At 48.5% G+C, this 20742-nt stretch overlaps 1 protein-coding gene across 1 annotated transcript in view; it reads right to left on the minus strand.

Moving 5' to 3' along the window:
• Positions 1-20435, minus strand: part of crtac1b (cartilage acidic protein 1b) — a 212809-nt gene extending 192374 nt beyond the window's left edge. The window contains exon 1 of the mRNA XM_068002694.1: positions 20245-20435. Within this exon, the coding sequence (XP_067858795.1) occupies positions 20245-20435 (191 nt within the window). The remainder of the gene's footprint in view (positions 1-20244) is intronic.
• Positions 20436-20742: the final 307 nt, after the last annotated feature.

The following is a 20742-nucleotide window of genomic DNA, read 5'->3' on the forward strand; positions in this document are numbered from 1 at the left end:
ACTATCTCCCATTTTGCGCTACTGCCAAAGACCAGTTTCACCTCCATTAATCCTCTCTGACCTCTGACAAGAGTGTTGTGAGGAAATGATCCCAACTCACACGACATGTTTGAATCTGTTTTGCTGAGGGAGTGCTGCACAGTCGGAGGTGTCGTCTTTCGGATGAGACATTAAACCGAGGCCTGGTCTGCCCTCTCAGATGGATGTAAAAGATTCCATGGCATTATTTCGAAGATGAGCAGGGGAGATCTCCCTGGTGTCCTGGCCCAATATTTATCCCTCAACCAACATCACTAAAAAACAGATTATCTGGCCATTACCACATTGCTGTTTGTGGGATCTTGCTGTGCACAAATTGGCTGCCAACTTTCCTACATTACAACAGTGACTACACGTCAAAAGTACTTAATTGGCTGTGAAGGGCTTTGGGACGTCTTAAGGTCGTGAAAGGCGCTATATAAATGTAAGTTCTTTTTTTTCGTTTGATTCCGCTGGTTGCAAGGCCTGAAAGGTTTTAAAATTGCAAAAACAACATGGTGAGGATCAAACCTCACTGCGTTTGATTTGTATAAAAAGAAAACAAAAATTTGTATGTTTTCCACTGCTTATATTGTGAGGATTCCAACACGGTTGCTTTAAAATTCAGCTCTGTCGGAGCATTTATACAATTAATTCAAAGCCGCTTACTTCAAACTATCTGATAATTCAATTTGTATTTAGTGTGAGATTCCCACTGTGCTGGGTTATTTACATTGCTCAATTAAACTTATCAGATGATTTCAATTTTTCTTTTGGTGCAAGGAAATGATGTTGAATTCTCAGAACTAGGCTGCATTTAAATATTCTCTCGTCATTTGTCAAGGAAAAAAAAAATAATTTGCGAGAAATGTTGAAAAGGGGTAAGAGAAGGGATTGGCAAAAATTGTGATGGATGAGGGAAAGGCTAAACTGTTGGCATTTTGGAATCGATTTGTCACTGATTTATCAAAGTGTGGGGCTTTAAACTTTACAACTATCTCTTGTTTTCTAGGTTCTTTTCTTCACAAACAACTTGATTAATAAAATATCAATTATTAACTTCATGCCTGAAAACCCACACATTGGCAAAGTTGCCATTTAAACTTTTGCCTTCATTTTTTACGTTCGGTGTTTAATAATGAAACAGCCTTGAACTTTGTAAATATTTTAAGATGCATTTGCTTTTCCCTCAAATAGATGCAGTCTGGTCATTTGTCTTTCGAATGCCACTTTTCTCATTAACAGCGAGCATCGAAAATACCACACTCTGATGCCCATACCCTGTGTACATTTTATTAAATAGAACCTTAAATATGAATAAACTGCATGAAATTGTATCATTGAAACAAATAAAATGGCTCCAGTAAAGGATCCACACCGGGAACGTTAACCAGTCTTTTCTCTCTACGGGTACTGATGGACTACTTGCAGCATTTACTGTTCCCATTAAAAATATTCATCAGTTTCTCCTCATTTATTTCAATGGTCAGGCTGCAAAATCAGACAATAAAACGCAGTGCCTTGGATGGAGGCCATCGTTAGTGTTTAATTTTATTTTAATATTGTAATTGACTCCAACTCTGGCCTCTTGTGCATTGGCGGCCGTGCCTTCAGCCATCCACCTCCTAAGCTCTGGAATTCCCTCCCTAAACCTCTCCGCCTCTCCACCTCTCTCTCTCCTCCTTTAAGACGCTCCCTAAAACCTACCTCTTTGACCAAGATTTTGGTCGCCTGTCCTAATATCCCCTTCTTTGGCTCGGTGTCAATTTCGTTGTCTGATTTATGCTCCTTTGAAGCTCCTTGGGATGTTTTACTACTTTTAAAGGTGCTATATAAATGCAAGTTGAAAGAGAGAGAGAGAGAGAAAAGGGGAGATAAGAAAGAGAAAGTGACAGAGAAAGAAAACAGACAAAGAATGAAGAGAGAGAGAGAGAGAAAAAAACAAAGACAGGGGAAAAGAAGTAGAGAAAGAAGGAATGACAGAGAGAGAAAGAACATATAAAGCACCTCGAAACATCCCTCAGAAACAACTCAAAGTGCTTCACACAAAACGGGTTACTTTGAATTGGAGCGACTGCTGTCTATTCAAAAACAATCCAAAATGTTTCCCACCGAAACAATTCAAAAGAAAAATGCTCCATGTACTGTAGAATGAAGCAATTTGCCAGAAGTTAGACCACACATCCTTCCCATTTTAATTGCCTTTTTGTGTTATTGTAGATTTCACCTCAGCAACACATCATACTGTGACAGTGATGGGACTATGTGGACCTGGACTATACGCAGCAGACCGTAAGCTCTTTATTGATATACTGATGGGAAGGGGGTGGGTGGGGAGATGAAATGTAGCCCCTCCGTTATGGACCACAAACTGAGAGGGTGAATACAGTCAGCTGCCAACTGCTCCGGGATTTCCACTTCACACACACCGTTACTCATCCTTCGGATTAGATGTTAAACTAAGGTCCTGTCTGCAAGCTTAAGGGGACGGTGAAGCTGTAACCGGATCACGGTATGGGTTGGTATTCTGGAAGGATCAGATCGTACGGGTCGAAGTGCCTTCTTCGCCAGAACCCATCTAATCGAACTACTTTGTACCCGTATAAAGCTGGCCTCGGTGAAAACCAAAGGCATAGCCACTGCTCCGTGTGTGTCAGCCATGGTGCTGCATTTAGATACAAATATCAAATCGTAGAATCATAAAGAGTGAAATTGGACATGGGGTAGTGACGCAAAACAGACGGGATCGCATTGGCTGCCCGTTACACACCCCGCCCATTACATGGCCCGCCCGTTACACGGCCCGCCCGTTACACACCCCGCCCATTACACGGCCCGCCCATTACACGGCCCGCCCATTACACGGCCTGCCTGTTACACACCCCGCCCATTACACGGCCTGCCTGTTACACGGCCCGCCCGTTACACACCCCGCCCATTACACGGCCTGCCTGTTACGCGGCCCGCCCGTTACACGGCCCGCCCGTTGCATGCCCCGCCCGTTATATGGCCCGCCCGTTATATGGCCCGCCCGTTACACACCCCGCCCGTTACACGGCCCGCCCGTTACACGGCCCGCCCGTTACACGGCCCGACCATATTCAGTTCCACTGACTTGAACAGAACGAAATATCGAACGTTTCGTATAACGGGCGTTTCGTATAACGGGCGGCTAATTTAATTTCGCCTGTTTTGTGTCCCCGTCCCTTATCCAATTTCACCCACTCAGAATCCTACTGCACAGAAGGAGGTCATTCAGCCCATCGTGCCTGTGCCGGCTCTTTGAGAGAGCTATCCAATTAGTCCCACTCCCCCTGCTCTTTCCCCACAGCCCTGCAAATTTTTCCTTTTCAAGCATTTACCCAATTCCCTTTTGAAAGTTACGATTGAATCTGCTTCCACCGCCCTTTCAGGCAGTGCATTCCAGATCAGAACAACTCGCTGCGTAAAAAAAAAATTCTCCTCATCTCCCCCTCTGGTTCTTTTGCCAATTATCTTAAATCTGTGTCCTCTGGTTACCGGCCCTTCTGCCAGTGGAAACAGTTTCTCCCTATTTACTCCATCAAAACCCTTCATGATTTTGAACACCTCGATTAAATCTCCCCTTAACCTTCTCTGTTCCAAGGAGAACAGTCCCAGCTTCTCCAGTCTCTCCACATAACTGAAGTCCCTCATCCCGCATCCTCTGGCACCAACTCCTGACACTCCCCATCTGTGAACTGATGTCCAGCGACGAGTCTGCCTCGAGTGAGGGACTATTAACACTGGGAGAAGCAGTTGTTCCTTTTGTGTAAACTTGAACTCATCCAAATCTTTGCTGCCCGGACCCTAACTCACACCAAGTCCCGTTCACCCATCACCCCCTGTGCTCGCTGACCTACGTTGACCCCCGGTCCAGCAACACCTCCATTTTAAAATTCTCATCCTTGTTTTCAAATTGCTCCATGGCCTCGCCCCCTCCCTATCTCCGTAACCTCCTCCAGCCTGACAACCCTCCGAGATCTCTGCGCTCCTCCAATTCCGGCCTCTTGCGCATCCCCCACTTCCTTCGCCTCATCATTGGCGGCCGTGCCTTCATCCGTCTCGACCCTTAGCTCTGCAATTCCCTCCCTAAACCTCTCTGCCTCTCTCTCCTCCTTTAAGTCGATCCTTAAAACCTATCTGTTTGACCAAGCTTTTGGTCACCTGTCCTAATATCTCCTTATGGGGCTCGGTGTCAAATTTTGTTTGATAATCGCTCCTGTGAAGCGTCTTGGGACGTTTTACTATGTTAAAGGCGCCTTTAAATGCGGGTTGTTGTTGTTGTTGTGACCTCCGATCTGTGGATGATCCAGCAGATCACAAAAAGGAGCAGGCACCCTAGTTGATTCTTCCTCTTCCAAATACAGATCTGGGATCAAACCTGGGATCTTTGGGGTCTATCACCTGCCACCACCCCCAATCCCAGCTCGGGTAAATATGTTATTGGCAGTTTGGGACCCTTCTTCAGATAGTAAGAATGTCTCACAGCAAGGTGTGGAGATGCCGGTGATGGACTGGGGTTGACAATTGTAAACAATTTTACAACACCAAGTTATAGTCCAGCAATTTTTATTTGAAATCTACAAGCTTTCGGACGAAGGAGGAAGCCTCGGACAGCAAGGTTGTGTGAGTCACAAAACTCCCAGTACAAATTGATCCATTCACTCAGCCATTGCCCAGTCTTCCAGTGCACTGCTTGTTATTGCAGCCCCTATGGGTTTTTAATACAGTTATTCAGTGGCTGGTGCAACAGTCTCCAATGTGCTGCACAATAGAGTGAATAGGACATAAAACCGACAAAGCACATAATCAATTTCAAGGATCGAGCCTTTGTCTCGGGGGTAGCAGTCCTCCCTCTGAGTCAGAAGGTGCAGGGTTCGAATCCCCGCTCCAGACAGTCCCGGCCAGAGGGGACCGGAGCTCCGGGCGGTCCCGGCCAGAGGGGACCGGAGCTCCAGACAGTCCCGGCCAGAGGGGACCGGAGCTCCGGGCGGTCCCGGCCAGAGGGGACCGGAGCTCCGGGCGGTCCCGGCCAGCGGGGACCGGAGCTCCGGGAGGTCCCGGCCAGCGGGGACCGGAGCTCCGGGAGGTCCCGGCCAGCGGGGACCGGAGCTCCGGGAGGTCCCGGCCAGCGGGGACCGGAGCTCCGGGCGGTCCCGGCCAGCGGGGACCGGAGCTCCGGGCGGTCCCGGCCAGAGGGGACCGGAGCTCCGGGCGGTCCCGGCCAGAGGGGACCGGAGCTCCGGGCGGTCCCGGCCAGAGGGGACCGGAGCTCCGGGCGGTCCCGGCCAGAGGGGACCGGAGCTCCGGGCGGTCCCGGCCAGAGGGGACCGGAGCTCCGGGCGGTCCCGGCCAGAGGGGACCGGAGCTCCGGGCGGTCCCGGCCAGAGGGGACCGGAGCTCCGGCTCTGAATTCTGGGATACCTATGTCCAGTGGGTGCGGGTGGGCCCCCCACCTCATGGTATGGGGGGGGGGGTGGGAGCCCATAAATCCCTCCAGCCATATAGGACTAACCACCCTATCGTCTGCTATAAAGATGGTTACAGCCGTGGCAGGAGTGTTCACATCGCGGCCTGTCAGACTGTTAATCAGCCCGCGAATCCTTTCACCACCTCACACTGTTCTCCAAGGGAAGAGAGTGAAGATACGAAAATAATAACAACGCCACCCTGTCAGACGGTTGATCAGCCTGCGGATCCCTTCACTACTTTACGCTATTCTCCAAGGGAAGAAAACAAAGATACGAAAACAACAACATTACCAACTTCAACCATGCCACTGTGGGCAGAGATCCAGAAGGAGCCAGTGAGGGGGATGGAGTGACGCCAGTGTGCCCACCACATGTCTCCTAACAAGACTTGTCTGCAGTGCCACAGACTCTTACGATGCTTTAATTGGAAACATGCAGTGGCAGAGACAGTTTCTGGAGGTGCCCTCCTTCAGAGGGAACACTGAACTGAGGCACTGCTGTCAAGTCTGATCCCATGGCCTTATTTGAAAAAGAGTAGGGAGAGCGGCCAGTGACCTGCCCACCATCCCTCCCTCATCCACATCCCGGTTTCCTGTTACTCATCACATTGCTGTTTATGGGAGGTTGCAGAATGGCAGCCATGTTTGCCTCCATAGCGAGTCACTGCACTCCAAAACATAATGTGCTGAATGAACTGCTCGGGGATATTTTGATGATGTGATAAATACAAGAATTTCCGTTTGACTCGCACCTTGGCCTGCAAGGCTGACGTATCATACAACACTGCAGGATACAAAGAGGCCATTCGGCCCTTCGTGCCTGTGCCGGCTCTCTGAAAGAACCATCCACTTAGTCCCACTCTGCTGCCCTTTCCCAAGATCCTTTAAAATTTTTTTTTTTTTTTGCATTTTTGCCCACTACACTAAAAGCTATCGGATTCTCCTTCAACAACTGTTTCTCGTGGGGCATTTCATGCTCTCACAATCCCGTGCGTAGGAAAAAATATTCTCTCCTTTTGATGGTGATCTTGAATTTATGCCCTCTAGTTACTAACTCACAGAAGTTACTTAAAGTAAATGACTGGAGTTATATCAAGTAGCCCACAATACCTTTTCAAAGAGTTTACATAGGAAAGTACAGGCATAGAACATTCTACAGTCCACCTGGTCACTCGCAAAAACCATTGCCCCTCGATCAGCCGCTCCTTGTGATATTTATCTGATTCTCCTGCACTATCTGTTTCCATTGCTGGACTGGACTGTCCATTCCACAGGTCCATTGCTCTCCGTGTAAAGTAGTTCAATATAAACTGTCCGTACACCGTCCCATTCTTTGACCCTCTGGTGCTAGAATCTGTGGAAATGTGGCATCAAGATTGCATTGATCTATTCCCTTACGGATCTTGGTCACAATGAGTTTACTCCAGCTCCTCAGTGCCTCTCCTCCCCTTGTGAAAGCACAGATGCCACTTCCTGGAAGGACAAGGGCAGCAGGCGCATGGGAACACCACCGCCTCCAAGTCATACACACCATCCCGACTTGGACATGTGTCAGCTGTTCCTTCATCGTCGCTGGGTCAAAATCCTGGAACTCCCCATCTAACAGCACTGAGGGAGAACCTTCACCACACGGACTGCAGTGGTTCAAGAAGGCGGCTCACCACCACCACATGCTCAAGGGGCAACTAGAGATGGGCAATAAATGCCAGACTTGCCAGCGACACCTACATCCCGAGAATGAATCAATGAATGATGCCAGGGCATCAGCAGCCTTTCAGCGCCTTGCCCAAGTGACCATTCTTCATGCACAAGCCTACACAGTGAGTGTTGACAGGGTACTCGACTGGCGGGGGGAGGAGGAATCACAGCCACATCTGACCCTCCACTCACCCAGTCCTCACACACCTGCACTAAACCAACCAACATCACTAAAATAGATTATCTGGTCATTATCACATTGCTGTTTGTGGGAGCTTGCTGTGCGCAAATTGGCTGCCGCTAACAGTGATTACACTTCAAAAGTACTTCATTGGCTATAAAGGGGATGCGCCAAGGTTGTGAAAGGCGCTTATAAATGCAAGTCTTTCTTTCTTTCACCTTCCAGGGCTCAAGTGCAGTACCCCAGGCTGATTTTTCCCCTCTCCAAGCCTAGCAGCACGGAGTTTGCAATAAACTTAACAAAAAAATCTGTGTGCACAGAGAATCTCCACAGATACATGACCCCCCACCCCTCACTGTGCGGGCGACGGGGAACGGAGTAGGGATATCGGAGAGCTCCAATGTCAGGCGCAGACACAATAGGATGTTGCTCTCCTTCAGTGCTGAATTTTCCATCATTCCATCATTCCACCGCTAGACCACAAGATGGACACAGCAGAAGGAGGCCAGTCGGCCCATCTGAGCTGACCCACCTAGATAGGCCTGTAGCTCCCCCCCCCCCCCCCCATCCTTGGCAACATGGCATCCAATTGTTTCTCAAGTGATTCCAGGAATTTTGCCTCCACGACCCTACAAGGGAGTCCATTCCATGCGTCAGCCATTCTGTGTGAAGAAGAACCTCCTGACATCAGTCCTAAATTTACCTTCTACTAGTTCAAACCTGGTCCACCTGTTGCGATTTAACTTGACGCAAAGTGCATTCCATCAGCCATGATCTAACTGAATGGCGGAGCAGGCTGGAGGGGCCAAACGGCCTTCTCCTCTTCCTGTGATCCTATGTTCCTACGGTCCCCTTCTCCACAGTGTTTACCATCTTTCTACACCTCTACGAGAATACCTCTGGCAAAACAGGTTCAAATGATCTTCACGGGCTACAGGGGAGAACAAAAAAAAAATCATTTGTTTCCTATTTAATAGTGCTTATAAATAGAATACAGCTGGGCTGAGCCAGCTCTCAAACACTGTCCAATCACATCTCAGTGCTGGGGAGGACGTGACTGACAGCAAAGAGTACAAAGCACAAGAGAAGAAAGAAAAAAAAAAGCTTTCAATTCAATCCGTCAAATCTTCGACTTTCTCCAAGTGAACGGGTTAAAATCCTTTCTTGGACTAGCTGTTCTCGAGACTGTGATGAGTTCAACGACTGGCCCAGCAAGTGGGATAAAAGTCTCCTCTCTTTAAAGAAAGAAAGACGGACTTGCATTTCTAGCACTCCTTTCACGACCTCAGCACTTCCCAAAGCGCTTTACAGCCAATGAAGTACTTTTTTGAAGTGTAGTCACTGTTGTAATGTAGGGAAACGTGGCAGCCAATTTGCGCACAGCAAGATCCCACAAACAGCAATGTAACAATGACCAGAAAATCTGCTTTTTAGTGATGTCGGTTAAGGGATAAATATTGGCCAGGACCCCAGGGAGAACTCTCCTGTTCTTCTTCGAAATAGTGGCCATGGGATCTTTTGCATTTACCTGAGAGGGCAAACGGGGCCTCAGTTTAACGTCTCATCTGAAAGACGACACCTCCGACAGTGTAGGACCTCCCTCAGTACTGCACTGGAGTTACTGGCTAGATAGATGTGGAATTAGATTGGAGTTGTTGCGACCTGGTTCCTAACGGGCAACGGCCCACGGCACAAATTGGCAATCTCGCTCTGAGAGGCCTGGAGGACAAAGGAGATGTCACACTGCGGGATTGCTGCGAGGTGGGAGATAAGCCCCATTGGTGGGGCAGTGTACAAGGGCCTTCGCTCCGTATCCGATTGTCCTGGTGCATTCCAAACGGAAAACACTTCCCGCTTCGAAGAGTGCAGAAATGCTCAAACGCATCTAGCCCGGGTGCCGTATATCGTCAGAGAACTCGAGTTCAGCCCTTTTGCTGATGCCCCATGGGCGATTCTCACTGCGCACCGGAATCACCATGGCTGCTTCGTCGCGGCCCAGCAGCAAGTGAAGGGCTGCCGACTGCACATTGTGCTCTGGGCACTTCCCCGGCATGGGAGGAGGGACGCAGGGCATGGGGGTAGGAGAGGAATAGGGGACACCAGGCAAGGGGTGGGAGAGATGCCAGGGTCGCCAATTTTTTAATGATAATGGCGACCTCCCCAGCAATGCCTTCTCTGCCCCATTGAGTTCATGCAAAAGCACCTCTGGAGTACAATCCCCAACTTTAACATTAATTTCACCAGGCCTTGAGACATACAAGGGAGTCAGTGGGACTGGAGGGGCAGTGTTGCTCCCAAAATGAGAGTAAGGTGACTGCTACCACCCCTCCCTTTCAATATATATCTACTGTACATAATTAACAATAAGCCAACCCATGTATAAGACAACCCCTCTACTTACCGGGGGGAAAGGAAATCTATGGCCCTCATATAAAATGCTCAGTCTGTCACCGTGGCTGCCCAGTGCGGGAAATCTGATTTGAATGCACACTTACTGTTCCATGCATTGACGACCCCAGCCCCTCACCACCCCACTCCACACATCAAGAGGATGGTTGCCTGGGGATTGGGGAGTGGGAGTTTGGGAGTCAGAGAGAAGCGGCCAGAGCTAGAGAGTCCAAGAGAGCAGGAGCGGACCTGCCCCCACCCTCCATAAAGTTCAGCTCGTCTAAAACTCTGCTGCTCGTATCCTAACTCGCACCAAGTCCCGTTCTCCCATCACCGCTGACCCGCATTGGCTCCCGTTCCGGGAACGCCTCGAATTTAAAATTATCATCCTTGTTTTCAAATCCCTCGCCCCTCCCTATCTCTGTAATCTTATCCAGCCCTGCAATCCTCCGAGATCTCTGCGCTCCTCCAATTCTGGCCTCTTGCGCATCCCCAATTTTTAATTGCTCCTCTAATGGCAGCTATGCCTTCAGCTGCCTCGATCCTAAGCTCTGGAATTCCCTCCCTAAACCTCTCTACCTCTCTCTCCTCCTTTAAGACGCTCCTTAAAACCTACCTCTTTGACCAAGTTTTTGGTCACCTGTCCTAATATCTCCTTGTGTGGCTCGGTGTCAAATTTTTGATTGATAATCGCTCCTGTGAAGTGCCTTGGGACGGTTTACTACGTTCAAGGCACTATATAAATGCACGTTGTTGTTGTTGTTGTTGTTGTTGTTGTTGAGTCACCTCCCCAGGGTGAGCTACAGTACCATCCTCGCGCATAAAATAACACCACCCCCCACCCTCACAACCACAAAAGAGTGACCTAAATTTCCAATCTCCTACACAGGTATATACTCTTAAAAACAATTATTATTAAAAAAAAGTAGTAAAACATGAATCAGTCGCTCCAGGTTAGCCATCTATGGTCCTTTGTGATCTTGTACAGACTGTGTGAGGATTACTGCTGTTCATGTACCACTCAAAGCCTCTTTAATCAAAGCACTTTGAAGTCATAGAATAAGAGTTGGCATTGAGCTCCGTTGGTTGCAAGGGTTCAAGTTTTTTTTGTACAGGAGACCTTGAGCCGATGAATCGGCTGCTTCTGCTGCAATTAGTCGGCTGATTGCCCACTTGAGGGTGCTTCATTCTGAAACGCTCTATTAACTCAATCAAGGCAATCTGTTTCTTTTCTCTCTTCCTTGCCCTTGTCAGCCGTAGCTCAGTGGGCAGCACTCTCGCCTCTGAGTCAGAAGGTCAAGGGGTTTATGTCCCACTCCAGAGACTTGAGCACGTAATCCAGGCTGACGCTCCCAGTGCACGACTTAGGGAGTGCTGCACTGTCAGAAGTGCCGTCTTTCGGATGAGATGTTAAACCGAGGCCCCGTCTGCCCTCTCAGGTGGACGTAAAAGATCGCATGGCACTATTTCAAAGAACAGCAGGGGAGTTCTCCCCACAATGTCCTGGTCAATATTTATTCCTCAACCAACATCACTAAAAACAGATGATCTGATCATTACCACATTGCTGTTTGTGGGACCTTGCTGTACACAAATTAGCTGCCCTTCCCTCCACCCTGCCCAACACAGACCTGGCTTCAGCTGCAGTGGTGTAGTGTGAATGAGGCAGAGATTGAGCCAATGCGCCAGCTCCAGAGGCGGGGGTTAGCCGTTCCTGTGCAGGGCAGAAAGCCACGCCACCGGTAAATGCCAACGACCTTTCTCTTTCCCTGGCTCAGCCTGCCCGTGTAGGTGGGCAATGCCACTTTTGCATTGCCTCCCAGAATGTACAGCACAGAAACAGGCCATTCGGCCCAACAGGTCTGTGCCGGTGTTTATGTTCCACATGAGCCTCCACCCACTCTTCTTCATCTAACCCTATCAATATACATAGGAAGGAACATAGGAACAGGAGGAGGCCATTCAGCCCCTCGAGCCTGTTCCGCCATTCAGTTAGATCATGGCTGATCTGTATCTTAACTCCATCTACCCGCCTTGGTTCCGTAACCCTTAATACCCTCGCCTAACAAAACAGATACCTTCTATTCCTTTCTCCCTCATGTACTTATCTAGCTTCCCCTTAAATGCATCTACACTATTCACCTTAATTATGCCATTAGGTAGCAAGTTCCACATTCAAACCACTCCCTGGGTAAAGAACTTTCTCCCGAATTCTTTATTGGATTTATTAGTGACTATCTTATATTTAAGACCCCTAGTTCTGGTCTCCCCCACAAGTGGAAACATTTCCTCTACGTCTACCCTATCGAACCCCTTCATAATTTTAAAGACCTCTATCAGGTCACCCCTCAGCCTTCTCTTTTCTAGAGAAAGGAGCCCCAGCTTGTTCAGTCTTTCCTGCGGGAAATAAAAGTGGCAAATTTCACATTCAAAACAGCGGTGCGGGTGCAGTCGCTCCAGTTGTTGCTGCGGAATCGGCCCCACAGTGCAAATCGAGTCGATTCCATGAAACCAGCAGCCCTGGGCTCTTACTGAAGTGGTTGGATTTAAAGATTTTTACATAGGGTGCAATAGATTAATAGTTATGAACCAGTAATTGATGGCAGCCAGCAAGACCGGCGAGGAAAGTGTCTTTAAAACCCTTCGGCTGGTCCTTTGACTCTCTGATATTTCCGTTATCCCCCTCTCCTTCCTGCTCTGTTACCCATGTGTTTTCCTTCTGGCACCTCTCTCCGCACTTGAGGAGCACCTCAATTTGAAATGTGAGCCGTTGCTGCTCGTGACCTTATTTCACTGGATGATCTTGGAGACGTATAAATAAACCACAAGAGAGGCTGAACCCTGCAGAGGCTGGATCTTTTACTCCAAGCTGTTCTGTACTCCCTCTCCCCCCTCCCCATCCCCCCTCGCCCCACCACCACCAGAACTGGCTTGAGCTTGTTCTCACTGGTTCTGTGTTGAAGCAATTTACCCCACATAATAATAATCACTGCGTCTCAAAGTGTTCAAATGTACATGAAGCACTCAGACATTTGAGAGACGTGATAAGGAGCTGTATATATCCAAGTCTTTCTTTCCTTGAAGAAATGGATACAGATTATCAATCCAACGTGTAGACAAGACGCAGCAATTGCAGAAGATTGTTAAAGCGACATAACCAACATGTCGGGCACTGCACACATTATCCAACTCTGCTATCTATTAACAGGGGCTGCGTTAGGACCCTGCAACCCTAATTACATGGGGCCCCGAGTCAGTCACGGGTTCTGAGCGGATCCAATGATACGGTTGTGTAATAAAATCGAGGGGCCCCAAACCGAACCTTTGCACAGGCAGACGTGGCCCCTGTCTACAAACAAGACCGTGGAAACACATGGAAGTTACAACATGGAAACGGGCCATTCGGCCCAATCAGTCCATGTTGGCGTTTACCCTCCGTGCGAGCAAATAGTTCCAATCACCTTTACGCGGCCCTGTTCCCCTATCCCTTCATCCCCACTTTCCTTTATCCCCCTATCCAATCTAATCTTGAATGTCGACATAGTGGTTGAGGCAGAAACTAAGAAAGAAGAAAGACTTGCATTTATATAGCGCCTTTCACTACCTCAGGACATCCCAATTGTTAAAGCAACATAACCAACATGTCGGACACTGCACACATTATCCAACTCTTCTATCAACCAATGAAGTGCTTCTGAAGTGTAATCACTGTTGTAATGTAAGAAACACGGCAGCCAATTTGCACACAGCAAGGTCCCACAAACAGATAATCTGTTTTTTGTGATGTTGATTGAGGGATAAATATCGGCCAGGACACCAATGAGAATTCTGCTACTCTTCTTCGAAATAGTGCCAGGGGATCTTTTACGTCCACCTGAGAGGGCAGACGGGGCCTCGGTTTAACCTCTCATCTGAAAGACGGTACCTCCGACAGTGCAGCACTCCACCTGTACCGGCACTGGGAGTGTCAGTCTGGATTATGCGGTCATGTCTCTAGAGTGGGGGACGAACCCTCGACCTTCGTAACCCAGAGGCGAGAGTGTTACACCGCTGAGCCACAGCTGACAACGGATGTGACCACCACAGCCTCACAGCTCACTGAGTGAAGAACGAGAGTACGACATTCCCGGAATCCCACTCCGCTATCGTTGAGTGCAGCCAGTGTGCCCCGACGTTGGCTCCACTGCAAACCCCAGGGACGGGATTATCAGCATAAAAAAATACAGCAAGGACCTGGTGCCATTTCCTGTGCTTTGTGAGCACCTGCCCTACAGGTGGGGGCCAGACATGTGGGAGCAGCACCTTGCTGCTCCACCTAGGAGGTGGGTTGCAGCCAATGATCATAGAATCATACAGCACAGAAGGAGGCCATTCGGCCCGTCGTGCCTGTGCCGGCTCTTTGGAAGAGCTGTCCAATTTAGTCCCACACCCCAGCTTTCTGCCCAAAGCCCTGCAAATGAGTCCTCTTCAGGTACATGTCCAATTGCTTTTTGAAAGCTCCAACGGAGTCTGATTTCACTACTCTTTCAGGTAGTGCTTTCCAGATCTTAATCCTTTTATTCATTTTTTTTTGTTTTAAATCCACTTCAAAATACTTTTCTCAATGGCAACTGATCGCTCGGTTGCCGCCGGTAACCCAGCATTACGCCCACGTCGCCATATTGGTGCAGTAAGTACGTCTTTAAGTCCGGCCCCAGAGAAAGAGGAACTGCAGGACTGAAGGGCCCAGCCGCAAGAATAATGACCGGCAGGAAAAGACCCTCTGCCTGCCCCACACAATCGTGATACCTTGTGTCTCACAGTATATACACTCCCTACCCCACCCAAAACCACGTGATCTCCTGGGAGAGGCGATAAACCAGATAAAAACCCAGGCCAATTTGAGGGGAAAATATCTGGGAAATTCCTCTCCAACTCTCCCCCCTCCCCACCCCACAACCCCGCCCTGCCACTAGGCAATCAAAACTAGTGCAGGAGATCACTCTGGCCCCGATAATTCTATGCGACTTGGGGAGCCGAGTCGCACCCCAAATTCTGTTCCCGCCCATGCCACTTCCAGACCCAGCAATTTCCAGGCCCAAGTGTCTCACGTACTCTCCATCATAACCTCACCAATCCTTTAGGGCCCAACGTTGCCACATTACGTATGCATAGGAACCGGAGGAGGCCATTCAGTCCCTCGAGCCTGTTCCGTATTCAATTAGATCATGGCTGATCTGTACCTCATCTCCATTTTCCCACCTTTGTTCCATATCCCATTACCCAACAAAAATCTATCGATCTCAGTCTTGAAAGCTCCAATTGTCCCAGCATCCAAAGCCTTTTGGGGGAGAGAGTTCCAAATTTCTACCAGACTTTGTGTGAAAAAGTGCTTCCTGATTTCCCTCCTAAATGGCCAACCTCTAATTTTAAGATTATTCTTGATTCCCCACACCAGAGGAAATAGTTTCTCCGTATCTACCTTATCAAATCCTTTTAACATTTTAAACACCTCGATCAGATCACCCCTTAATCTTCTAAACTCAAGGGGGATACAAGCCAAGTTTATGCAACCTGGCCTCATAATTTAACCCTTCAAGCCCTGGTATCATTCTGGTGGATCTGCGTTGCACTCCCTCCAAGGCCAATATATCCTTCCTAAGGTGCGGTGCCCAGAGCTGAACGCAGTGGGCTCAATTCTAGGGGGCAATTGTGGGTGCGTTTGGGGTGGGTGGCTCCGAAAATCGCGGAAATCCCGTTCGGGTTCGGAAGCCGGCTCCAACCCGCCAACTTCCGAGTTTCCCAGGGACCCACCTGTGTGCGCACGGGCGACCCGAAAACGGAAGTCCCGCCGGCAATTAAAGCCAGCGGGATGACAGTTAATGAGCCAATTGTCAAGGTATTTACCTGTGACAGATGAAGTGATTAGAACAATTTTTAACTTACCCGGGCAGCTTGCCCATCGCTGCTGATTCACGCCTGGTGAAACCAGGGTCGGATCAGGGAAATAGAAACTAAATAAATTAAATAAAACAACATAGAAGGAAGTTAAAACACAAAATGAACCTACCTTTGCACCCTGCTCCGATGTCTGATGTCTCCCGCTCCGATGTCCCCCTCTTCACCCACCCGTCTCCCCCCGATCTTCCCCTCTCTCCCAAATCTTCCCCCTCCCCCGATCTTCCTCTCTCCCCCGATCTTCCCCTCTCCCCCCCACCGATCTTCCTCCTCCCCCCGATCTCCCCCTCTCCCCCCTGATCTTCCCCCTCCCCCCGATCTCCCTCTCTCCCCCCGATCTCCCCCCCCCACCCCGATCTCCCCCTCCCCCCCCGATCTTCCATTCCAGCTCTGGATCTTCCACTCTCCCTCCCCCCCCGATCTTCCCCTCTCCCCCCTGATCTCCCCCTCTTCCACTCTCCCCCCGATATTCCACTCTCTCCCCCTCCCCCGATCTTCCCCCTACCTCCCGATCTTCCCCCTACCCCCCGATCTTCCATTCCAGCACTGGATCTTCCACTCTCCTCCCCTCCCCGATCTTCCACTCTCCTCCCCACCCCGATCTTCCACTCTCCCCCCCTCCCCGATCTTCCACTCTCCCCCCCTCCCCGATCTTCCACTCTCCCCCCCTCCCCGATCTTCCACTCTCCCCCCCTCCCCGATCTTCCACTCTCCCCCCCTCCCCGATCTTCCACTCTCCCCCCCTCCCCGATCTTCCACTCTCCCCCCCTCCCCGATCTTCCACTCTCCCCCCTCCCCGATCTTCCACTCTCCCCCCTCCCCGATCTTCCACTCTCCCCCCCTCCGCAATCTTCCACTCTCCCGCTCCCCCCCCGATCGACCACTCCCCCCCAGATCTTCCACTCTTCCCCCCCTCCCCGATCTTCCACTCTCCCCCCCTCCCCGATCTTCCACTCTCCCCCCCTCCCCGATCTTCCACTCTCCCCCCCTCCCCGATCTTCCACTCTCCCCCCACTCTCCCCCCACTCCCCGATCTTCCACTCTCCCCCCCTCCCCGATCTACCACTCTCCCCCCACTCCCCGATCTTCCACTCTCCCCCCCTCCCCGATCTTCCACTCTCCCCCCCTCCCCGATCTTCCACTCTCCCCGATCTTCCACTCTCCCCGATCTTCCACTCTCCCCGATCTTCCACTCTCCCCCCTCCCCGATCTTCCACTCTCCCGCTCTCCCCCGATCGACCACTCCCCCCCGATCGACCACTCCCCCCACGATCTTCCACTCCCCCCCCACGATCTTCCACTCTCCCCCCCCCCCCGATCTTCCACTCTCCCCCCCTCCCCGATCTTCCACTCTCCCCCCCTCCCCGATCTTCCACTCTCCCGCCACCCACCCCCGATCTTCCGCTCTCCCCCCCCCCCCGATCTTCCGCTCTCTCCCCCCCCCCACCTTTCTTCCATTCCAGCACTGGATGATGTCTCGCTCTCTCTCTTTCTCTCCCCGCCCCCCAACGTGGCAGCTCCTGTCAATCAGGCTGGCTGCCGGGCACGAGACCCGGAGAGGGCGTTAATCATCAGCAATCACATCGGAAACGGTAAGTTTTGCTCATGCGGGTTTGCCACGTGGACCTTCACGCCCCCACCCTCACCCCCACCCCAGCTGCCAACCCACCACCATTGCAAAATCGCCCCCAGTATCTCCAGGTGGGGTCTGATCAACACTCCCTACAATTGAAGCATAACTCCCTCCCCATTGTAATCCTGATATCATATACATATCGATATGATATCAGGGTGGGGTAAGTGGCAGGGGTAATGGAGCAGCTGGTATTTGCAGATGAATTCTGAAGCAATGTTCTCCCCCACCAAAATTATCTCACATGAACCAAACCAAATCCTGTTAAATCCATGGAAAGCCACAAGACCGGGAGGTACATTTTCAGAATAAATAGAATGTAGGTAAGATCACCTTAAGGGGGAAAGAGAGAGAAAAACAATATCACAAATAGAAAAGGAGACCAGACAGAACTTGGCCTCCCTCAAAAATGTTTTCTGCTCCCTGCCGGACGATGCTAACTCATGCTGATCCATGGACAATAGCCTCCCTCTGGTACCTCACCCAAACGGCCGTTATTCAATATGTGAGCCTTAACAAGTTTTGGTGGGCTATACAACTATGGCAGGCATCACAAAAGGCCTAATCATGGTGCTCTCCTCACCCTACTGTTCACACAAACACATTTTCCAAAGGGGTCGCTGGATAACAAGAACCCTAACTGAATTTTTGTCACCAAGCCAAGAAGCACTAGTATGCCCACTACCAAGAATTATATATATTTTTTTTAAAGATGCACTTTAAGAGTCAGGGAAAGGATTCTTTCTATTCTTGAAAAACATTGGCAATCAAGCCCCTTACAAGATAACAAATCCAATTTTGACACAAAAAGATCCATTGGAATTTGGCATGCTTTGATAATAAACTCAAGGAGAAGATATGTTTGAGATCAACTATTGCTAGAGGGGCGCATTGCCAAACAGATCACATTTGGTTACACAGAAAGTCATTTGATGCAGCGGCCAGTGGATGGGCAGGACACACACGAACCAAACCAAATCCTGTTAAATTTCTCACATGCCACGAGATTCCCAGGAACTGCACAGGGTACAAGTGAAACAACTTAACCTCCTGAGCATCAACTTCCAAGAGAAGTCAGCAGAAAAATTAACCGAGATAATCCTGCCCTCCCCCCCCCACAAAAAAATCTACCCGAACATCTTCCTAAAATGTCCGCATTTTGATTATCAAACACACACAGGATAGCTAACATTTTACAGTAAGAAAAAGCAAGGCTTTATTTTATAAAGGATATATTACGTCTTATCTTAACAGGGTTACAGTGAGATCATGGGAGCAAATAAACAGAATTAAGACCGACAGACGTGTTAAATAATGAATCTTGTTAAACTCAAGTTTTCAAGCTGTTCGCAATCTCACTGAAACTCGACCAAATACCACTTTTCAGTCACTGAATTCAATTCTGCCGTGTTTGAAATTTGCAATTATTGTTTTTTAAAAAAATTGCAATGCAACATGTTCGAAATTCAGCAACAACACTGCGAAAATCATCCAGCGGTATTGGGAAACGCTAAATTTAGATTTTTGTTTTTTTTGAGGGGCGAGTTCAAGGACGAGGTTGTTCATCCAGAGTCAGTTTGGTCTCTAGAAGTGGACACCAAGACTAATTGTCACTCTGTTATCTCTGTATCTGAGAGAAATATATAGAGTCAAAGAAAACAGATGGAGCGATGGATGGAAAGTGACAGAGAGAGATGGAGATGGTGCGTAGAATCAAAAGTAATGAGAAAATGACACGCAATATCAAGATAGGCGGATAGATGGGATACAGAGCCACAGAGGTGCTGTGGGGAGTTACACAAGGGAATGGTCACTGATCTGCAGGCAAAAAAAGCATCCAGGAAAAGGGGCACAGTTTTAAACACAAGACAGTCAACGCAATGGCATCACATTATGTATTCAACGAGGAAAATGGGGTTCTGAATACTTTGCAAAGCCAACAACGACCCTTTAAAGGGAATAACGCAGACACACACTTGTATATGTTACACACATATACTCATATATACACACACATATAATGACACATTTTATATACATACCACATACATACACGTTTATATGTATCATACATGCACACACGCTTTATATATATCACATACATACACATGTTTATATATATCATACATGCACGCATGCTGTATATATCACATACATGCATGCATGTGTTTATATATCATACATGCACACACGCTTTATATATCACATATATACATACATGTGTTTATATCATACATGCACACATGCTTTATATATCACATATATACATACACGTGTTTATATATCATACATGCACACACACTTTATATATCACATATATACACACGCTTTATATATATCTATATCATACACATGCTTTATATAAATCACATACATATACAAATGCTATATATTATCACATACATATACACAGGTTTTATATATACTGTATATTAATAGATATATATAGATATGTGCATAGATAGATATATTATGTGTTATAGATATATCACATACATATACACACTACAAACACACACATTTTATAAATCACATACATATACACACACACTACAAACACACACATTTTATAAATCACATACATATACACACTATAAACACACACATTTTATAAATCATACATACACACACACTATAAACACACACATTTTATAAATCACATACATATACACACACACTACAAACACACACATTTTATAAATCACATACATATACACACTATAAACACACACATTTTATAAATCATACATACACACACTATAAACACACACATTTTATAAATCACATACATATACACACACACTACAAACACACATTTGATATATCGCATTCACACACACACACACACATGCAGAGGCACGCTGCTGACTTGTTCGCTATTGTGGAAGACACACCTACCCTGCCACCACTATCTCCAGCTCTCCATCGTTATCCACATCAGTGACTGCCACTCCATAGTTGAGCTGAGTCGGATTATTGTCGTAGTCAGGAGGAAGGACTGTATCGGTCACGGCTGTGAAGATCGGCTCGGATCTCTGGGCGAGCAGCGAGTGCACCAGGGCAAGAACCGGCAGGATGGAGAGCAACATCTCGGGCCGAGCAAGCTGACAGAGGGGCGCAGATCGCGGATCAGCGGCAGCTGCAAGGAAGAGAGGAGGAGGAGGGGTTGGGTGGGGGGGACTTGTTAACAGTTGACTGGGAATCCTCAAGATTTACAGGACAGACACCGAAGCCAAACTAGGGAGCAGCAGAACTTGGCTTCGTGTCAAACAGTCATCTGGAGCCTTCCTGCTGTTCTGCAGTGATATCAGTTTGCCCAGGATTGATGGTGATCCCACAATTACATTTTTTTAAAAATACACAATGAACAAAAGTACACTTTAAACCCTTGCATCC

Source organism: Heptranchias perlo, chromosome 21 (genome assembly GCF_035084215.1).
Source record: "Heptranchias perlo isolate sHepPer1 chromosome 21, sHepPer1.hap1, whole genome shotgun sequence".
NCBI lineage: Eukaryota > Metazoa > Chordata > Chondrichthyes > Hexanchiformes > Hexanchidae > Heptranchias > Heptranchias perlo.